Genomic DNA, 22,555 nt, shown 5'->3' on the forward strand with positions numbered 1-22,555 from the left:
AGCACTCAGAAATAACACAAAGGTGGATTAAAGAAATGGACAGAAGTTCAGCAAACAATGCAGTTAAATTCAGCAGAAATGCAGACTGATATGTTTTCACAGATTCCAGGGCCAGAAGGGACCACTGTGATCATCTAGTCTGACCTCCTATATAGCATGGGCCATAGAACTGCCCCCAGATCATTCCCAGGGCAGATCTTTTAGAAAAACATCCAATCTCGATTTAAAAATGGTCAGTGATGGAGAATCTATCACAACTCTTGGTAAATTGTTTCAATGGCTAATTACTCTCACCGTTAAAAATGTACGCCTTATTTCCAGTCTCAATTTGTCTAGTGTCAACTTTTCGGGGAAGGAGGGTTTGAAATACAGATATTCAATGGAAGGGAGAAATCTGCAAAACAGTAATGGTGTTACATAGCAAGTTAGCTATAAATTTGCAGTGGTGATTTGATCACAAGGAAAAGGCCAATGCTGAGGTGGACTGCTTATGAAAAAGCCACACAGTCAAGAGCAGGGAGGTAAAATGTATTCTCTAAAGGGCTGTGGACTGACCCGACCTAAAACAATACATTCACTTCTAGGCACCACATTACCAGAAAGAGATTTTTAGCTCCTTGAGATAGGGACCGTCCTTTTTGTTCTGTTTGCACAGTGCCTAGCACAATCAGGTGTTAGTCCATGACTAAGGACCCTAGGTACTATGATAATACAAATAATAAATACTATTAATAATATTGAATAACTGGAGGGGATTTAGGGAAGATGAATAAAAACATCTTGGCACTGGAAGGACTGACTTCTCAGCAAAGAATACAAGAACAGAATGTGTCCTACTTAGAATCATAGAATATTAGGGTTGGAAGAGACCTCAGGAGGTCATCTAGGACAACCTCCTGCTCAAAGCAGGACCAACACCAACTAAATCATCCCAGCCAGGCTAAGTGATAACTAGGGAGGGAGAGGTTTCAGAGTAGCGGCCGTGTTAGTCTGTAGTCGCAAAAAGAAAAGGAGAAAATTTGTTAGTCTCTAAGGTGCCACAAGTACTCCTTTTGTTTTTTTAGGGAGGAAACCCCATCACATGGGACTTATTTGTACCGTGGTAGCAGATAGCAGCCTCAGTCATGGACCAGAACCCCATTGTGCTAGGTGCTGTACAAACACCAAACAAAAAGGACCCCTGCTCTAAAGATCTTAGACAAGACACTATCAAATACAGTCCTACAGTGGCAAAGGGAGATGGACTTGATTGTCTAACAGGCCTCTCCATCTCTAACATCTGTGATATCAGAAAACGTAAATGAGATGGCACACAGTAGCCATGAACCAGCAATGGGTGGTGATGACAAATAATCCTAAGGGACAAAGCCCTTTTCTTGTAGTTTATTTTTGTATCCATTTCTTTGCTGCCCAGTGCCAGGCAGGTCCTCACTCTATTACTGGGGCTCCTAGCAGACACGCCACCACACTGCAACCCAGGGACGGAGCAGAGCTTGGCCTGCCAGAAACCACCTGGTCTTGGATCTCAGCATGTGTCTGTGAGCCCCTGCCCCGTCTGTCCATCCGTGCACTAGGCCAAGGGTTCAATTCTGTCCTCATCCTGGAAGTGCCTGCATGCCAGAGCACAAGGTAAGCACATAGAGAGAGAGACAGTCCCATTGGACAGCCAGTAAAGCCAGACTCACTGAACTGCCCGCCTGCCCTGCCCATCTACAATAGCTGCCTGCAGTGTGGGCCTGTCTGCAACGTTTGTCTGCTTGTTTGTTATGTCTGCAATGTCTGTCTGCTTGTCGGCAACGTCTGTCTTTCTGCAATGTGACCGAGGCCGCCTGCAATGGCTGTAGTCTGGGTCTGTCTGTCTCTCTGCAGTGTGTGTGTCTGGCTGTCTGCTGTGTTGGCCTGTCTGCCGGCAATATCTGCAGCGAGGGGCTGTCTACTTGTCTGTGATGTCTGCCTGTGCTGTCTGCAGTGTCTGCCCGTCTGTCTGCAGTGGGTCTGTCTGGTGGTCCGTAATGTCTGTCCGCAGTGTCCGCCCGTCTGTCTGCAATGGGTCTGACTGTGTCGGCAATCTCTGCCCGTCTGTCTGCAGCGTGTCTGTCTGCAGTGTCTGCCCGTCTGTCTGCAGTGGGTCTGTCTGGTGGTCTGTAATGTCTGTCTGCAGTGTCTGCCCGTCTGTCTGCAGTGGGTCTGTCTGCAGTGTCCGCCCGTCTGTCTGCAGTGGGTCTGACTGTGTCGGCAATCTCTGCCCATCTGTCTGCAGCGTGTCTGTCTGCAGTGGCTGCCCGTCTGTCTGCAGTGGGTCTGTCTGCAGTGTCTGCCCGTCTGTCTGCAGTGGGTCTGTCTGGTGGTCTGTAATGTCTGTCTGCAGTGTCCGCCCGTCTGTCTGCAGTGGCTCTGTCTGCAGTGTCCGCCCCTCTGTCTGCAGTGGGTCTGTCTGGTGGTCCGTAATGTCTGTCTGCAGTGTCCGCCCGTCTGTCTGCAGCGGGTCTGTCTGGTGGTCTGTAATGTCTGTCTGCAGTGGGTCTGTCTGGTGGTCCGTAATGTCTGTCTGCAGTGTCCGCCCGTCTGTCTGCAGTGGGTCTGTCTGGTGGTCTGTAATGTCTGTCTGCAGCGGGTCTGACTGTGTCGGCAATCTCTGCCCGTCTGCCTGCCGTGGGTCCGTCGGATTGTCCGTCTCTCTGCCTGGTGGGCTGTCATGCCTGTCTGTCAGCTGTCCGCACTGTCCCCGCTTGTCTCTCCGCACTGACAGGCCGGCCAGTCTCTCGCCTCCCCAGCCCGCTCCCGGCCCCCGGCTCCCCGCAGGCTCCGCAGGGCGGCGGCCCCTTTAAGAGCGGCTGCCCCGCCCCGCCCCTCCCCCCTCTGCTGCTGCTGCTGACAAGATGGCGGCGGCGGGGCCCGCGGGTCCGGCCGGGCCCGAGAGCCGGGTGCTGGGCTACACCCTGCACCGCTGGAGCAGCTTCTCCTCCACCTACCTGCCCGAGTGAGTGTCCGAGCCGCCGCCGCCGACACCAGGGGCCGAGCGCGGCCTCCGCGCCCCGCCGCCCCGCTGTGGGCCTGCGCGGGCCGGGCCGGAGGGCGAGGCGGCCGCGGGGCAGAGCGGGCTGGCGCGGCGGCGGGACCCGCGCCGGGGAGCCGGGAGGGGGGTCGCTGGGGCCCCCTCTGCTGAGCCGCGCCGCGGCCAGAGGAGTCCGGGGCAGGGCAGCCGCACCCCCCGCTGCCCAGCCTGGGCTCCGTCGGGCCGCGCCCGGGCCGCGCCTTGCCCCCAGCCCGGGAGCCGGGCGCGGGCCGCTGTGGGCGAAGAGAGAGAGGCCGGCGGGGGGTCTCGGGCCGCGCTGTCCTGAGGAGAGATGAGCGGTGGCTGAAGGAAGGGGACACCGGCATCTTGGGGGGGGGGACTTGAGGGGGACGGACACCAGCTTTAACCCGGGGAAGGGAGTGACCTGATCCTTTCTCCGGTTAACTGTGGCCCACCTGACACCACGGGACAAAACCGGGGACTGTGTCCTCGCCCTGCAGCGTCGCTCGTCTTCCTCCTCCCGGTGGCCTTGTCCTTCCCCTCGCTCGCCGAGCCTCTGAAATGCGAGCCCTGCAGGAGAGGGGGGTGGTGTTCGGGGTTAGCGTTTTCTGTTCCCCTGTTTAAAATGTGTGTGTGTGTGTGTGGGGGTTAAGTAGGCTTTTTAAGGTTTGATCCAGGCTTGAAGTACGGTAGCTCGAAGCTGCATTTTACCCTATTCGCATAGCCTCATCAGTTCATACCGAAGTGGTGAAGTCTGGGTGACTGCGAATCTAGGTCACCCTGCCCACTAGTTATGACCTGTTAAATTCTGATGGCTGTTCACAGTAAAATGTATAAACTTTATAAGTACCATACAAATAGTATGGCCTGGTTTTATTCTTGGTGGTGTCCGCTGTGTGCCAGTTCAGTTTTGAATTTTTCGTAGATTTTGAAGGCCAGAGTGACCATTATGGTTCTCTGTAAAGTGCCCTTGTGTGTAAGCAATCTGACCATCTGCATGAAACAGGCTATTAAATTCTGGTAGAACTTGAGCATATCATCTAGACTGACATCCAGTCTTGACTTACACTTCAAGTGATGGAGTTCTCTCATCCTTTCTATTTCCATTGGTTAATTACCTGTATGCAGGTTTTTTTTAAAAAGTGTTTTACTTCCAGTTTAAATTTTTTACTTCAACTTCCAGCTGTTGGATCTGATTATGCCTTTGCAAGTCTGGATTCCTTTAGTGTCAGATATCTGCTCTGTGTATGTTTACTCCTAGGCTATGACCAACTCATCTCTTCACCTTTCCATTGATAAGCCAGATAGACTAAACTCTCTCTTTGTAAGGCTTGTTTTCCAGACCTTGAATCAATCTTGTAGTTGTTTGCTTTAAAAAAAAATTTGAGAAGCATCAGGGTTGATACCAGAACTGAACGTAGTATGCCAGTATTGGTCTCACCTGTGCTATTTACAAAGGTAAAAACTCCCCACTGAATAGTTCTGCTTATACAGCCAACTATCCTCTTAGCCACAGCATCTTCCCAGGTGTTTGTGGTTAGAGGTTATCTACAACGCTGATCTAAGTTTTTTACAGAGTCTCTGCTCTTCAGGATACAATATCCTATCCTGTAAATATGACTTATGTTTGTGGATGTGGCACCTTACATATAACTGTATTAAAATTAGGGCTGTCAAGCGATTTAAAAAAATAAATTGCGATTAACCGCATGATTAAAAAAATTAATTGTGTTTAACTGCACGTTTAAACAATAATAGAATAACATTTATTTAAATATTTTTAGATGTTTTCTACATTTTCAAATATATTGATTTCAGTTACAACACAGAATACAAAGTGTACAGTGCTCACTTTATATTTTTTTACTACGAATATTTGGACTGTAAAAAAACAAAAGAAATAATAATTTTCAATTCACTACCAGTACTATAGTGCAATCTCTTTATTATGAAAGTTGAACTTACAAATGTAGAATTATGTACAAAAAAACTGCATTCAAAAATAAAACAATGTATAATGTTAGAGCCTACAAGTCCACTCAGTCCTACTTCAGCCAATCGCTCAGACAAACAGGTTTGGTTACAATTTGCAGGAGGCAATGCTGCCTGCTGTTTGTTTACAATGTCACCTGAAAGTGAGAACAGGCGTTCGCATGGGACAGTTGTAGCTGGCATTGCAAGACACTTACGTGCCAGCTATGCTAAAGATCCATATGTCTCTTTATGCTTCAACCACCATTCCAGAGGACATGCGTCCATGCTGATGACGGGTTCTGCTCGATAATGATCCAAAGCAGAACGGACCGACGCATGTTCATTTTCATCATCTGAGTCAGATGCAACCAGCAGAAGGTTGATTTTCTTTTTTGGTGGTTCGGGTTCTGTTGTTTCCACATCTGAGCGTTGCTCTTTTAAGACTTCCAAAACCATGCACCACATCTTGTCCCTCTCAGATTTTGGAAGGCACTTCAGATTCTTAAACCTTGTGTCCAGTTCTGTAGCTATTTTTAGAAATCTCACATTGGTACCTTCTTTGCGTTTTGTCAAATCTGCAGTGAAAGCGTTCTTAAAACAAACTTGCTGGGTCATCATCTGAGACTGCTATAACATGAAACATATGGCAGAATGTGGTAAAACCAAACAGGAAACATACAGTTCTCCCCCAAGGAGTTCAGTCACAAATTTAATTAATGCATTTTTTTTAACAAGCATCATTAGCATGGAAGCATGTCCTCTGGAATGGTGGCCGAAGCATGAAGGGACATATGAATGTTTAGCATATCTGGGACATAAATGTCTTGCAACACCGGCTACAAAAGTGCCATGCAAACGCCTGTTCTCACTTTCAGGTGACGTTGTAAATAAGAAGCAGGCAGCAGTATCTCCCGTAAATGTAAACAAACTTGTTTGTCTTAGCGATTGGCTGAACAAGAAGTAGGACTGAGTGGACTTGTAGGCTCTAAACTTTAACATTGTTTTGTTTTTGAGTACAGTTATGTAACAAAAATCTACATTTGTAAGTTACGCTTTCATGACAAAGAATTGCTACAGTACTTGTATGAGGTGACTTGAAAAATACTATTTCTTTTATCATTTTTACAGAACAAATATTTGTGATAAAAAATAATGTAAAGTGCGCACTATACACTTTGTATTCTGTGCCGTAACAGAAATCAATATACTTGAAAATGTAGAAAAACATCCAAAAATATTTAATTTAAATTGCTATTCTGTTGTATAACAGCGAGATTAATCGCAATTCATTTTTTTGAGTTACTCATGTGAGTTAACTGCGCTTAATCGACGGCCCTAATTAAAGTATATGTTTTAGTGTGCCCAGATTACTAGCAATCTGGGTTACTCTGTATAGGTGACACGTCCTTACAGTTATTCTCGTAATTTTTCTGTTGTATAAAATCATTGCTGCTAAAGTTTGCATGTTTTCTTCCAGATAATTGATAAATATTGCATAGTTGGGCTGAGAATGATCCTAGTGGTAATGGACTAAAACACATCACTTGGTGATTTCACACTAACTGTTTGGAGACTTAACTTAAACATCATACCAAATGTAAAGGCAAGGAACAATAATTTCCCTTGCCTGCAGGCTAATGTATTCTGCCACTCTTTTTAAATGGAGAAATGTTAAGTGGAATCAGCATGGGAAGGAGTATTGAAATTTTGAAAAAATCCTTTGGGAGTGGAGATGATGCAATTACAGGATGTACTCCATGACACAGTTAAAATGTGGCTTGTTTTAAAAGTAGACAGGACCAGACCAAATTATGGTCCAGAAATGTTGCTAGGGCCCACAGTTAAAACATGGTCCAGTTCTGCCTACACTGTAAATCTGAATTATTTGAACCATAATGGGGCATGCTAGGAGACTATGTACTACTCTGTTATGGATTGAATTAATGCTGGTTTCCCCAAAATGATTAGCCCTGTCACTGGGAGTAGAACCATGCTTACTACAGTTGTGGTGAAGTATTAGTGTGGACACGATTTCTTCTGTCCATCTCTCATGGACTCTACTAACAAAACCATGGTTTAGTGACTCACCTTCGGTACTCAGCATGATTTTAAATGTGAAACAAAATTATGAAGTGCAAAATCCTTGTCCCTGCTGGCCAGCTAGAGCCCTGCTAGCAGCAGCTTTTTGAATGCTAGTGGGGAGCTGAATCCATTGTTGACTTAAACTGCTAAATGGATAAAATGTAGAAGGCTTGGAACTGAAGTTTAATTTTTAAACAGTTAACATGGTTCTAGGTATTCTCCCTGAATGTTACACAAATATTTATAGGTAGCATTCAGATAACTCTCTGGTTGCTTTCTGTTAATATGGGGCTGGGGCCAAGAGGCTGGAAGTACAGCCAGTACTTGGCAATCTACTCACCTGTTTGGCATTGACAATTGGGACATCTTCTCTGGGGACTTTTTGTTTGTTTGTTTGTAGGTTGGTGATTGCAAAACTATTAGTTATTGCAGAATCTGAGTTCAGATTCTTTAAAAATAGGTTAAGTCTATGTGTTTATAGAGAAACTTCCAAGTATCACCCAAGGAAGTACTCTTGAATTTGCAGGACGACAGCTCCAGCATCTTTAAAGCTGTTCCTGAGTTTCCCAAGCAGTCAGATGAAGTTAATAATGATCAGGACACTTTTGCTGCTGCTATTCAGAACTCCACGTGCAGCAGCAAGGGCTTCAAGAATCCAGGAATCATGTCATTGACTCTGTTGGTTCTTGGGAAAGTTATGAGCTGTTGCCAGGAAAATGGAGTCTAGAACAAATTCATACACTCATTGCTGGACCACTTTGTAGGATTTGATAAGATCAATCATGGAATTCTGCTGTCCTGCCTCAGATGTGGCAGAGAGTAGCAAGATAGACTGAAGTAATCTTAGTGCTATTTCAACTGGATGAGGCTGCTCCTGGAGAGTTGTGCTGAGCACCTGATCCTCCACTTTCATAGCTCTCGCCTGCTTCCCCATCTTGTTAATCTATATGAACTGCTCGGGTAGAGTGTGAAAAAGCATGGACTGAAATACCAGCAAGGTGCAAATGGCACTAAGGACCACTAACTCACTTTACAATCAGATGGTTGTTTCTGTGATATTATACAATGACTTTGGTCACTATTGATCTGAGCTGGATTTGTTGAAAATTCTTCTTAAGGGAGTACATCCTGGTGTGTATTAAATACAGTATGTGGAAAGAAGCGGATAGACATTGGTACCTTTTGATGTCCCATAAGTGTATTCCACTGGGGCTATCTTTCTAGTACATAGCAGCCTGAACCTCTAAATAGTGCCTAGTTTAGTCGTCATTTTATGGTGCTGGAGTAGCTTGATATCTGCAAGACAAGAAGGAAAATCCAGTTTTTCCTTCCATCTCTTGGTCTGACTCACTGTAGACTGACATTGCCAAGAGTTGACAGGCTCAGCCCCCTGGGAAGAAAGGGCTGTCTCATGTTGCTGACTGGTTTGTTGTGACTTTTTTCCACCCTTAAAAATGCCATATTTTTTCCTGTAAAGTGATAAAACTAGAAAATTCCCTTCAGGGTTTTTATTAAGTGAAACAGAAAAGGTGTGCTGTTTCACTTCATAGGCATATACCTCAGACACAAAAATGCATGCATTGTCCAGAATTGTTTTTAGTCCAGCGGAATTCTGCACCACTGCACATGCACAGAATTCATGTCCCCTGCTGATTGTCTTTTCTGTGTACCCCCCCCAATATTCTGATGGAGAGGTGCTGTAGTTATGCCTTTTGCCCACCAGGGGTTGCTGTGGCACCAGAACAGAGAGTACCTGGCTCATCTGCCATATAAGGTACTTTTCCGTACTTTTCTCACACATCCAGCAACCCTCCAGGTTCACTCCCAGGCTCCTTCCCAGCAATTACTTCCTTCTCCCTCAGTTCCTCCATTACTTCTGACTCCTCAAGACTTTGCAGTGCTTTTGAGGGTTGCAGGAAATATGTTTCTGTATTGTAATTTAAATAAATTATTACTCAGAGTTCTGTATTAATATGCCTAGTAAGGAATCTATTTGTCAAAAAACATTTCCTGAATCTTTTTCTCTGTCTGTATTGTTAGACGTATTTGCTGACAGGTATTTTGAAATAAATTACCAAAATAATTGAAACTGGTGTGATTATATTGTGGTGTTTTGACAAATAAAATATGCAGAATTTTTAATATTTTGGTGCACATTTTTTAATTTGAGACAGAATTCCCCCCAGGAGTAAACTAATTACCTACCATTCTTGTATTTACCCTTAGATATGGATATACTTGCTTTTTCACAATCTAACCTATTAAAAATTTTTGATCAGAACAGTCAAAGTGCTAAGAATGTTCTTGATTGATTCTGAGCTGGCTGGAGTGGCTTTTCATTTTCTTTTTTTTTTTTGAAAACTGGTAACATTCTGAATTCAGCTGTCCTATTTTTTTTGAGATTATATTTCCACAGTTTTTCTAAATAACTGATGTGACAAGCTGCTTCTTAGACTGAGTCGAAATTTGTATTCTAATTTTAAATGGTAGAAGGAGGAACTCACTTATGTTCCACTGGTCACAAATCAACTTTTTATTCCTGTTCTGGACTCAGCCTTTGATTTGTGATCAGTCAAGACAGTTTGAGAAGTTCCTGAAGCTTGTTTTTGGACTTTCCTTAAGTAGTTCCAGTTTGTTTGTTAGATTTCCATTGGGACTGCAACAGTAGTGTCATCAGATTGCAGTCTGTCAGGTCCCTCTGAAAATGCCTTTGTTGGCTTTACAGTAGAACTCAGTTACGAATGCCTCTGCAGTTGAGGTTGTTTGTAACTCTGACATGTTCTTAAATCTAAACAAAATGTTATAGGTGTTTTTTTTTTCAAAAGTATATGGCTGAACATTGACTTAATATAGCTTTGAAACTTTACTATGTAGAAGAAAAATGCTGCTTTTTTCCATCTTAATTTAAATGAAACAAGCACAGAAACAGTTTCCTTACCTTATTAAAGCATTTTTTAAATCTTTCCCTTTATATTTTTAGTAGTTTACATTTAACGCAGTACTGTATTTACTTTCTATATTTGCTGCTGCCGGATTGCATACTTCCAGTTCCAAATCAGGTGTGTGGTTGACTGGGCAGTTCGTAACTCTGGTGTTTGTAACTCTGAGGTTCTACTGTATATGTTTAGTGCTGTTATGTAGAGTCCATTAGGTAAAAAGCATGCTATATTTTGATCAGTCATCCTTGTACACAGTGCAAATGTCAACATACTTAATGACAGTTGGATGCAGATGTAGAGAAACAATTTTCCTCAGTGTGTCTGCATTTCAACCATCCATCTGCCCTCTTTCAGTCAGTTATGCTGCTAATGGCAATTGTGGAAGAATGTTTGTACCACCATAAAGAAAAGGAGTACTTGTGGCACCTTAGAGACTGACAAATTTATTTGAGCATAAGCTTTTGTGAGTTACAGCTCACTTCCTTGAATGCACTGAATGCATCCGATGAAGTGAGCTGTAGCTCACAAAAGCTTATGCTCAAATAAATTTGTCAGTCTCTAAGGTGCCACAAGTACTCCTTTTCCTTTTGCTAATACAGACTAACACGGCTGCTACTCTGAACCACCATAGTGTGCTTTAGATCACTTTAGGTCTTAATACTTTCTCAGTGAGCTGAAGTGTGCTCTCCATTCATGTGTCAGAAGCTTAGATGGTTGTACCTAAATTTTCATCCTTATTTTATTTTTGTTTTCAGAGTACATAAAAGACCATATCATGCTTTTGTCGGCATTCTTGGATGGCATCTTCAGCGACTTGTATGCTAATGAGGTTTTCCTTTTAATGTATAGAATCACTTCTATTAAATAGGAACACATTTTTCCCTTTAGAGATTGTATAATACTTGCTGAAAATGAGAATTGACCCAGTAAGTGATATGCGTTATTGTACCTAATTCTTTTATTCCTCTGTTCTTTCCCTAGCTTTTCTGTTGCTGCATGTAGTAGTGAACCAGCAAGTTTAAATCAGTCTGGAAGAGTATATCCAGGGCAAAGTGTCTGAATAATTTAAATAAATGGATTTTTTGTGTGTGCTGCACTGAAGGTTATAAAAGAAAGTTGCAGCTCGAACTTCAAGTCTGTCTTTTTTTTTTTTTTTTTATGGCATAATTACTGATTAATCTTTACTATACTTCTGGGTGTTGAAGATGAGTGGAGACCACTCCTGAATGCAGTTGGCATGGAATTGCTACTGGAAACCTGGAACCAGACACTTTTTTTTTTTAAATCATCCTGGCAATATTTTGATAGTGGCATATCCCTTGCTGGGTCATCAAAAACTCTGTTCTGGTCTTCTATGTCAATAGACAAGTTTCCTTCAATAATGAATTTGACCTTGTGTTATCCAAAGCAAGTGATTATTTTTTTACTTGATATGAGAATGAACGTCTTCCATCTTACTACTTAACAGCTTTTGTCAACATTTACATTTTACTTTTAGAAAACATATCTGTTTTTATTTCTTTAGTTTATTCAGTTGATTGTTTCCAACTTCTTTCTTCAATTTTGAACACAGAGTTAGATAAATTCACACACTATTTGATAATGTCTGGTAATCCCTATGCACTAATGACCTGCTTTCAATATTGATCAGCAGCTGTAACATTTATTGTTGGAATCAGAAACAACCATACAGTGAATTCTGATAGTGACTACTGAAAAATAAGATGAGCTAGTGAGCTTTATCATGTTATCAGATGCACAACCCACCTTGAAGTTGTTCTTTGATTCTATCAAGCAATGTGCTTTTAATAGTTCAGGACTTTACCCTCTTCCTCCTTTTCAACACCCAAAGAAAAGTGATTTTGCCCATTAGTCATGCCCTGCTCTCTCTCCAGTGACTCCACCCATTTCCCTCCCTGCCCCAGACAGTTCTAGAACTTGATTTATTGTTTCCTAGTAGTCCTATAAAAATCCTGTGCTTTTTAATAACTTCTGTTTTAGACTTGGTAAAGTTCTCAGTCACAGACTGAAGTTGGAACCTGATGTTTATAGCATCAAAAACATTTTAAATATCTTTATGTGAATACTTCAGACTAACCTAGGAATTGAAAAATTTAGAGAGGTCCCATCCATGGAAAAACTAAATAAAAGCACTGAAGAGTCTGGGAGGTTCACAAAGCTGCAAGCAGCTTCATTATCAGTGGGCCCATGCCGTTGATAGAAAGGGATGTTATGGAGTAGGCAAATTCTTCAAAGTGTTCACCTTTTCCGAACATCAGCCTTACCTGGGTTCACTATAACTGGGGTGGTGGGTCTTCTCAAGGCATTGGGAAGTCTAGGAGATAGTGATGCTTACATCTGATTTGAAGGACGTGTTGAGCTGGGTATCCTCTTCATATTGCTGACATTTTAGACTGTAGGGTCTTGCCAGATTCCCAAGTGTTACAGTTTCTGCAGTAAGACGGGGGACAGGGTAGAGCTTTGCTGGACTTGGTAGATGAATGCTCTGGGAGTGTTGGAACAGTTCCCCATCACATCTGTCTGGGTTGGTCTGAGAGAGAAGATTCTGACAATTTTAGGATGAACGCTTATAGTTTCTTGAAGGGAGATAGAAGAATGTGATGGTCATCAGCTGTGTTGAATGCCACATATAGGCCCAGTAGGCTAAGTATGCATTTCTGTGGACAGGAGGATATCATCCACAAGGGCAACAAGTTATGTGTCTGTGCCATGCCTTGGCCTGAATCCTGACTGAGATGGCTCCAAGGCTGTGGAGCATGTTAAGTAGGTCTGGAGATGATTGTAAGCAAGCTAATCAAGAAGATAGCATAGGAAGATGAGGCTTAACATAAGATGGTAATTAGCCAAGGTTACCTGTGCAGAGTACTAATTTCTTTAGGACTAGCAAAATACAGTTGCTTTAGGGTGGGAGGTAGCATTTTCTCCTAGAAGGAAATATTTAGTCTTTTTTGGGGGCGGCAAGGGTCCGAGAAGATCTTTCACTAGCCAGGAGGAACAGGGATCAGTCACATATGGTGGACCTGATTATTAACACTTGTGCTATATAAGTCTAAGCCTGAGAGAATTGGATAATCTGGTGTTTAATGATCTGAAAAAGGACTGTGTGGGATACAGAACCAGAGTGCCTTCCTCCTATCTCTGAGCAAGTGGGGCATGTGTCCCAGTGGCTCTGGGAATTGGCCTATGGAAGGTGCAGGCTCTCCCTATGAGTAAGTAAATGGTGGCGGCAGCAGCAGCAGTTGGAGCGACAGTATCTCAGGAACCCTACTGTGAACACCTTACTTTGCTTTAACAGGGATGGCAATCTCTGATGGCAGTGGGTGGACCTTGAGAAGTGAATGGCCTGGAGAAAAAGGGGGTCACCAGAGGAACTGTATTTTAGTATAAATTTAAAGTAATAAATGTATTGATGCAAATGTACATATTTACCAAGTATTAACATAGGTGAAGGCTGAAGTTAAAAAGAAACAGAAATAGTGAGTGGTTTTAGGAAAGTATCCCCCTCAATACTCTTAATTGAATCAGCCTAGATAATGCAAAATTTGATGTTCCATTTAATTGCGTGGCTATATCACTGTTAGCTTTGTATTTGGGGTATACTGACTTTAAATAAAATCAGTACACATTTTAGAAACAAATTTTTAACTCTTCTCTAACAGTCTTATACTTTTAATACATCAAATAGGTAAAGCTAACTGCTTGAAAGGTTGTAATACTGTCTGGTAATATATACCGGCTTTCTTTAATCAGTGACTTTGTTTTACTAAATTACACTTCTTCAGAGACTTCATTGTTAACAAATATAAATTAGCAAGTGTTATATTTCCTATTTATTAGATCTTTTCTTTTGCTAAGCAATGAACAAAAACGAGGTGGAAGTTTAAAGATAGACTGTTTTTTTTTTTCCCCCCCCCCCCCCCCCCCCCCTTGCATTTTCTACATCCAGTTGGTTTCTCAGATTAGGATGAAGTAGTCCAAATTTAGGAAATGAAATTTCAACACCTTTAGAACAGACTCCTCCTGGAACATAAGCAGGATTGTCACTTCTATTAACTCATGACCAATGTGGCTGGCCAGTGATTTCTACTTTTTAGTTGTTATGACTACCTGAGTGACACACTATCTTTGCCGTCATCCTTCATGTCAATAACCCACTTCTGAGAATGCTATTTCATTGTTGCTATCAATCCCCTATCTTTTTTGTCTTTTTACATGCATGTGATCCTTTCCGAACACTGGTGAATGATACAGGAAGCTCTTAAAAATATCCCCAGATAGGATCTCTTTAAACCTGGAGACATGGTAGGTTCCCCCCAAAATGATGGGTACTACAATGTACGCTCTAGTTTAATCATGATTTATTAGGCTTGTAGCAGGAATCACTGTAGTGATATTCTGTGTCCTGTGTCATACAGGAGGCTAGAATACGTGGGTCCCTTCTGGTGTTAAAATCTGTTAATTATTCATAGAATGCTGTTAAAACTAGGCATTTATACACAACTGATATAAAAAGTAACTGTATTCATTAATACTTTTTCAACTGGAGAACAATCAAGAACATTTCATTTGAAGTGTGTTTATACAAAAGGAAATGGAGTTACTGAGACTTTAAAGTCTAGTTATTCTATAGTCCAGCTGTAAAATTCCTTTATCCATTCTGTCCAAGTTGGGAACATAAGTGCTTACAGATTCAGAGCTCTAGACTGAGGCTCATTGAGGCAGGGACTCTCTGCATTTATATATTACCTAGTACAGTGGGACCACAATCCCTCCTAGGGCTTTTTTATGCTGTTGTAAAATAAATTAGTAATATTCTTTAGGATATTAAAGATTAGAAATGTGTGAAGAACCTCAGGGGATCTAGCAAAGCTAACTGAATGACAATGTTATGGCGAATGAAAATCCATTGTGGTTAAATGCCAGGTCAACATGGGGAGGAATAATTTAAATAAGTTGTAAATGTCACTATGTTCCAAACTAACTGTAACCACACAGGAAAGACTTGGGTATCATTGTATTCAGCTCTATAAAAACAGCTGCTCTGTGCTTAGCAATGGGCAAAAAAAGCAAACAAAGTTCAGATGTATAAAGAATGGAATAAAAAAAAGTCATATTTAAATTGAAGGTAGCCCTCACCAGGACTGCTGTGTTCAATTCACAGTTGATTACCCCATCTAAAGAGAGTAGAAATAGATGTGGTTCAAGGAAAGGCCACAAAAATGATTATTTTTTGAGTTTTTTTAATGAGGAGAGAGTGAAATATTAGGACTCTTTAAAGAGGGGGGTGACTAAAGGGGACATGATAGAAGTATACAAAATTATTGAGGGGTTCAGAGAAGGTAAGTTAGTTGTGCTTACTTATCTTTTCCAATAATGGATGAACAAGGGAACAGCCAATGAAATTGGAAAGTGGAAACCTTAAAACTGATAAAAGTAAATACGATTTTATGCAATGAACAATTAACCTCCGGCAGTCATGGCTGCTGTATATTGAGGCCAAGAGCTTAGCAGGATTTAAAAAAAAAAATGTTCAGTTTCTGGATAATGAGGACATACAGTTACATTACTAGAGTCAAAAGCTTAACGCTTCAGTGTAGAATTGGCCACTAAGTGACCAGATCAGAAAGAAACTTTCCAATTGGTAAAGAGATACTTCAGAGAAAAAGCAAGAATCTGGTACAGGCTGCTGTTGGAAACAAGTTACTGATCCAGTTAGTACATTGATCTGATCCAATATGGTGGGCCCAATTATTCTGATGATCAGCCTTTTCTGTGGTTAAATTTTTATTGGAACACTTTCTTAAAAAGATGGCTGCGTTTCTTACTGGGTAACAACACCAAGTGATTATTTAGGGACCAAATTAGCAATATGGGTTCAAAACCTGCAGGGTTTATGAAGAATTTCCAGCTCATGGTTACTTATGGTCTCCTCTTTTGCACATGTAATACTTGAAAATATTTCCTTCTTATTACACAGATATTCTTACGTTACTTCATTGTACTCTGCAAAGTTTAGAGTTGCTGGATTTCCAGTAGCATCTCTTCATTGGTGATACAAAAGCATCATTAAGATTTAAGAGAAGCCAGTTCTGGATGAGAGTAAATTGGCTTGTGAGAGTAAGGATAACTTCAAGTATTTGCTTTTCATGGCTGAGTTCGATCAATTAATCACCTTAATCTGTATTCGCAAAAAGAAAAGGAGTACTTGTGGCACCTTAGAGACTAACCAATTTATTTGAGCATGAGCTTTCGTGAGCTACAGCTCACTTCATCGGATGCACAGTATGCATCCGATGGAGTGAACTGTAGCTCACGAAAGCTCATGCTCAAATAAATTGGTTAGTCTCTAAGGTGCTACAAGTACTCCTTTTCTTTTTGCGAATACAGACTAACACGGCTGTTACTCTGAAACCTGTCATTAATCTGTATTATTTCTGAAGATGTACCTGCTAAGAAAACGGTCAAGTATAAATTTAAAGCTGGGTTGTGGGGACAGGGGATCTTGCAAGTTCTTCCCGTGAGTTATTATATTTTACCTGAATAATGATTTTCTCTTGACTAGTTGCGGAGGGGAGAGAGAGTTTTCAAGCTATTTATTAAGGCGGATTTCAAAGCACGGGAAAGTTTGTCTCCAGGTAAAAATAACAAGGGTGGAACAAACCTTACTGTGTGGCAGAAATTTCCAAAGTACACTTTACTGAAGACAACCTGGTATGAAATTAATTTCCAGGAATTTTGAGTTCAAAATCCAATTGAACAAAGTAAAACACAACCATAATTTCATTGTAATTGAACATAACTGTATCTAACATTTTATTTAAAATAACATATATGATTGTTAAATATGGTAACTCCTAGAGTGAGGTCATGTTTTCAGAGATGGAAATGCACTTTATTCAGAATTAGTTTGCACATTTTAGCACATTGGGGACTTAAATTTGACTTCACTGTACTTAGAATTTCACTGTATCAGTTCTCTGTAAACGAGTTTTACTGTACATGTTTGTTTCTAAGTGCTTTATAGGCAAGTCTTGAGCATGCAGCATATTTGGGGGAGTTAAGAGTGAGCTATAAGGCTGGTACATGTTAACAGGTGTGGCTATGGCAGAGAGATTGTAGATAAGTGAACAGCTCTGCAGTGAGATTTATGAAAGCAGGAATTCACACCTTCCTATGTAGTGAAGTGTTAATAGTATTGTGATGCTTGTGTAAGAACAATGCTACACTATTGCAGAATCACTGCTGAATGTCTTAAAATTTTTTCTTCGCTTTCATTAAAAGCTTACTTTATGGATATTTTTGTTTGACAGTTGCCCAGCTTCTTTAGAGATCTTACAAAATTGTGCAAAGAATCACTGGAGATCCACACAAGTGTATGTTGCCAGAAAACCATAGTAATGCAACAGACGATACCAAGAGATCATTTCTGTATAGATGAAACGCAAGAATGGAAGTGCATAGCTTAGACAGTCCTGTAGTGTCTTAAACATGTCATGATTCTGTGTTGAGCCTAAACTATTAGTAGAGGTTTAAGAGAATGCAAACAGATAGAGCTTATGTCAAAAAAAGACTATAGGGGCCTGATTCTCCTTTCTTGCTGGTGTGAATTAGGATTAACTTCATTTGGTGTAAGTCAGGAATAACATTAGTTATCCCTTTGTCTAAATTGATACTGTGGTCATCTTTATTCAGAGTGACACAGAACAATGTAAACCTCATTAATCTGATTAATTTTAAAAATAAAACAAGCCTTGTAGATGCTTGTAAATGTGCATCACAGCTTTGAAGCTACATAAATTACAGTTTTCAGAGTAACAGCCGTGTTAGTCTGTATTCGTAAAAAGAAAAGGAGTACTTGTGGCACCTTAGAGACTAACCAGTTTATTTGAGCATGAGCTTTCGTGAGCTACAGCTCACTTCATCGGATGCATAGCATATCGTGGAAACTGCAGAAGACATTATATACACACAGAGACCATGAAACAAAACTTCCTCCCACCTCACTCCCCCGCTGGCAACAGCTTATCTAAAGTGATCATCAAGTAGAGCCATTTCCATTTCCATCATTTGTTTCATGGTCTCTGTGTGTATATAATGTCTTCTGCAGTTTCCACGATATGCTATGCATCCGATGAAGTGAGCTGTAGCTCACGAAAGCTCATGCTCAAATAAACTGGTTAGTCTCTAAGGTGCCACAAGTACTCCTTTTCTTTTTATAAATTACAGTAAATTTATTTGGGTCCATGAAAAGAAAGAACTAGTGAGGAGTTAACTCTGAAGGTGCTCTTGGAAACCTCTTAGCTATAATGCAAAATGTGAGCACAAGCTCTACTATTCTGAGCAGCAAGTTTGTTTATGGAAAAACATTGTAGCAATACAAGCCACCTATTTGGTTTGGTTCATATCAATAAGAAATTAGGAATGGGTCTATAAAATTCCCTGTGAAGCTAAACTTGGTTTGTTCTTTAAGAAGGAACTGCATAATTGGGTCACAACACAAGTTTTATAAGGTACAGAAACTTATGGTACTTCTTTTTTTTATAAAAGAGGCAGTCTGTATGCAATTCTGGATTGAAATAGCTGCAGTAGCAAATACTGTGCTAGCTTTGTTTTGTTAAATGTTGTCTCTAGTAACTTATGGTGAGTGCTGCTGTTTCATGGAACACTTCGGAAGTATATTTGAACTGCATTTCTTAGTCTGCAATTATTCTGCTTGTATTTTTCCATTAATTAACTCCAAGGTAAAAGATCCATATTTTAATCAACGCTTTTTACATCAGTTAATTGCTGAGGAAAAGGTAAAAGCTCTCATTGTATTACCAACATTTATGAACAGAATCACAACACTGTTATCCTATATCCTGGATGATGGAGGGGCAAGGCTGGGAGGGTGGCAGAGTAGATTTGCGTAGTGCTTCCCAACTGGATTTTGGGTTGGTGGAGATGAGAAATAGGAGCCGTGGATTACTGAAGAAATGTATGTGATGGTCACTTTGTGTCAATGTTTTGGGGGCATCATTTAATTCTTTGCTCCTCTAATGGATTTGCTGATGTAGATTTTTCTCATTTTGGGGACTGTGATAAAAATCTGTTCATCTATGAAAAATATCTTAAGGCCAGAAGGGACTGTTCGTGAAAGTCTAGTTTGACTTCCTGCATAACAGATGCCATAGGATTTCCTTGTGTCAATTCCTGCTTCAAGTCCAATAGCTGTGCCTGAACTAAAGAATATCTTTTAGTAAAAAATCAATCTTGATTTTAAAAATTGCCGGTGATGGAGAATCCACCACAACCCTTGGTAAGTTGTTCCAGTAGTTAATTGCCCTCCGTGATAAATTCAGACTAGAAATATGGCCCAGATTTTTATCTGGCTTCATCCTCCAGTCATATAATAACTTAAGAACGGCCATACTGGGTCAGACCAAAAGTCCATCTAGCTCAGTGTCTTGTCTTCCGACAGTGGCCAATACCAGGTGCCCCAGAGGGAATGAACAGAACAGGTGGTAATTCATCCCGTCACCCATTCACAACTTCTGGCAAACAAAGGCTAGGGACACCATCCCTGCCTGTCCTGACTAATAGCCATTGATGGAATATCCTCCATTAACGTATCTAGTTCTTTTTTTGAACCCTGTTATGTTGCTATACTCTGTCTGCCAGGTTGAACAGCTCTTTTATGAAATTTCTGTTCCCCATGTAGATATTTATAGACTGTGATCAAGTCACCCTTTCTCTTCAATAAGCTATATTGAGCTCTTTGAGTTTCACTATAAGGCATGTTTTCTAATCCTTTAATCATTTTTGTGGCTCTTCTCTGAACCCTCTCCAATTTTTCTATATCCTTCTTGAAGACATAATGAGTGATACCTCTGCAAGTCAAATGGAACCTATTTTTGATGGTGAATAGTCTGTGGCTACGTATTCGCTGCAAAAAAATGTGAGTTACCTTAAGCGGGGGACAACTCCCATTTACTATCCTGCTGTAAAATCCTGGTGGAGACAAGGCACTGTCATTTTTACTCCAAAGTCAACCATGGGTGGAGTTTCTCTTAGCTACCACATGGTAAAAACTAAACAGTGCTTTGTCTCCATTATGATTTTGTAGTGGAATAGGTAACTTGCATCTGCTATCCTGTGGTAAAAATGCTCCCTTTTTCTGTATGACAGTCATATGGTAAAGAATTCCCTTAGTATGTTCATTTTATTCGTCTTCACCTGTAGCAACTGTAAGTACTATGTTGTATTCTTCAGTGTATAGTCTAGCTTCTGCTGCTGTGACAAATCTTTGATCCTGCTTTGTCCATTCCCATTCCTACAGTGTTAAGAAATTTGCAAGTCATATAATGTACTCACAGGAATGCTCAAGAAAATGCAAACTTGTGTAGGTTGCAAAGTTTGACAGAAATTGGTCCTGTTTTCTGAATTTATGGAAGTGTGATGGGATAAGCTGTCAGGTTGAACGCTGAATGAAGACTAATTGAGGCATAAGTGGTTACTAAGATGCAAGAGTTTGATTTGTGACTTTTTTTGCATTGGTTTGCTCTACACTAGAAAATTAGGTTGGTTTAACTACGATGGTCAGGAGTGTGAAAAATCCACATCCCTGAGCAGTGTTTTTAAACCAGCCTAACTCCCCATGTAGATAGCGCTAGGATGACGGAAGAACGCTTCAGTTGATCTAGCTACTGCCTCTTGGGGTGGTGCTTTACCTACCCTAATGGGAGAGACTTTCCCGTCAGCGTAGGTAGTGTCTAAACTGAAGTGCTACAGTGGCACCATTTTAAGTGGAGGCAAGCCCTTTAACTAACTGCTTTCCCATATAGAGGGTAAATCTCTAATCCCGTATGGCTAACTGAATTAATTTATTGTATTTAAGTATACATGAAACAAAAAAATCTCTTGATCTTTAGTTGCTTTTGCCCCATAAAATACAAGCCAACTGCTAACTACACACACAAATTCAGCAGAGACCTGGAAGCCAAGCAAAGGAAGTGGAAAAGCCACCTTTGCCAGAGATTTCAATCTTTAGTGCACAGACTCCATTCATGGCTCTCCCAAACCCTCTGAAAATAAATGGGATTTGCAGCATGCCTTGCAGGTGGACAGATGTGGGCTATTTTGGACAAGTTGAAGGGAGAGGCGTGAACTCAGAGTTCAGGGCCAGTTTCAGATAGCATGCTGCTAACAACTTCCTCCCTTTTAAATTGAGGGGGCCTCAGCTTGTGTACATCTGCTGACCCAACTTTTGGTAATATGACAGAAGGAGAGATGTGATTTCTGAAATTGGCAGGTCCCATATTATTAAGGCCATAATTGCACATGCATATTAGCTTGGTTCCTGTCTGTCTGAAACAGCTTCTCCCACTGCACTGCTCCCTCTGTCTAGTTGGCTGCCGGTATCAAGCGAAGTGCCCAAAGGGTCGGTCCTGGGCCGGTGTTGTTCAATATCTTCATTAATGATCTGGAAGATGGCGTGGATTGCACCCTCAGCAAGTTCCCAGATGACACTAAACTGGGAGGAGTGGTAGATATGCTGGAGGGTAGGGATAGGATACAGAGGGACCTAGACAAATTAGAGGACTGGGCCAAAAGAAATCTGATGGGGTTCAACAAGGACAAGAGCAGAGTCCTGCACTTAGGACAGAAGAATCCCAGGCACTGCTACAGACTAGGGACTGAGCAGCTAGGCAGCAGTTGTGCAGAAAAGGACCTAGGGGTTACGGTGGACGAGAAACTGGATATGAGTCAACAGTGTGCCCTTGCCAAGAAGGCTAATGGCATTTTGGGCTGTATAAGTAGAAGCATTGCGAGCAGATTGAGGGATATGATCATTCCCCTGTATTTGGCATTGGTGAGGCCTCATCTGGAGTACTGTGTCCAGTTTTGGGCCCCACACTACAGAAGGATGTGGACAAATTGGAAAGAGTCCAGCCGAGGGCAAGAAAAAGGATTAGGGGGCTGGAGCACATGACTTAGGAGGAGAGGCTGAGGGAAGTGGAATTATTTAGTCTGCAGAAGAGACGAATGAGGGGGGATTTGATAGCTGCTTTCAACTACCTGAAAGGAGGTTCCAAAGAGGATGGATCTAGACTGTTCTCAGTGGTAGCAGATGACAGAACAAGGTCTCAAGTTGCAGTGGGGGAGGTTTAGGTTGGATATTAGGGAAAAACTTTTTCACTAGGAGGGTGGTGAAACACTGGAATGCGTTACCTAGGGAGGTGGTGGAATCTCCTTCCTTAGAGGTTTTTAAGGTCAGGCTTGACAAAGTCCTGGCTGGGATGATTTAGTTGGGGATTGGTCCTGCTTTGAGCAGGGGGTTGGACTAGATGACCTCCTGAGGTCCCTTCCAAGCCTGATCGTCTGTGATTGTGAAAAACTGGGCATAGATTTGCGCTATTTCAGCATTTTTAAGCCAATTTTCCTTACGTGCCAGGAATTCCTAAACTCTCTGAAAAATGTTAGATTAGAAAATGTTGTCCTACATAAGGGATTTTTGAGTAAAGGGGAATACAGTAAAAAAACA

The 22,555-nt window shown here is 41.5% G+C and overlaps 1 protein-coding gene and 1 long non-coding RNA gene across 3 annotated transcripts in view; both read left to right on the top strand.

Moving 5' to 3' along the window:
- Window positions 1-2,850: 2,850 nt before the first annotated feature.
- The window catches only part of MKLN1 (muskelin 1), a 194,606-nt gene continuing 174,901 nt past the window's right edge, over window positions 2,851-22,555 (top strand). The window contains exon 1 of one of the 2 annotated variants that reach the window (XM_037889362.2): window positions 2,851-2,980. In XM_037889362.2, the coding sequence (XP_037745290.1) occupies window positions 2,880-2,980 (101 nt within the window). In that variant the 5' untranslated portion in view covers window positions 2,851-2,879. Of the gene's footprint in view, window positions 2,981-17,347; window positions 17,406-22,555 lie in introns of those variants that run through there. The other variant, XM_043520782.1, reaches the window with a different exon arrangement.
- Window positions 11,207-21,568, top strand: LOC122461394. Its single transcript, XR_006283254.1, has 3 exons — window positions 11,207-13,195; window positions 13,399-14,334; window positions 19,884-21,568. It is a non-coding gene; the product is annotated as an uncharacterized LOC122461394 (long non-coding RNA).

The sequence above is a fragment of the Chelonia mydas genome, chromosome 1, assembly GCF_015237465.2.
Source record: "Chelonia mydas isolate rCheMyd1 chromosome 1, rCheMyd1.pri.v2, whole genome shotgun sequence".
In the NCBI taxonomy this organism is placed as follows: domain Eukaryota; kingdom Metazoa; phylum Chordata; order Testudines; family Cheloniidae; genus Chelonia; species Chelonia mydas.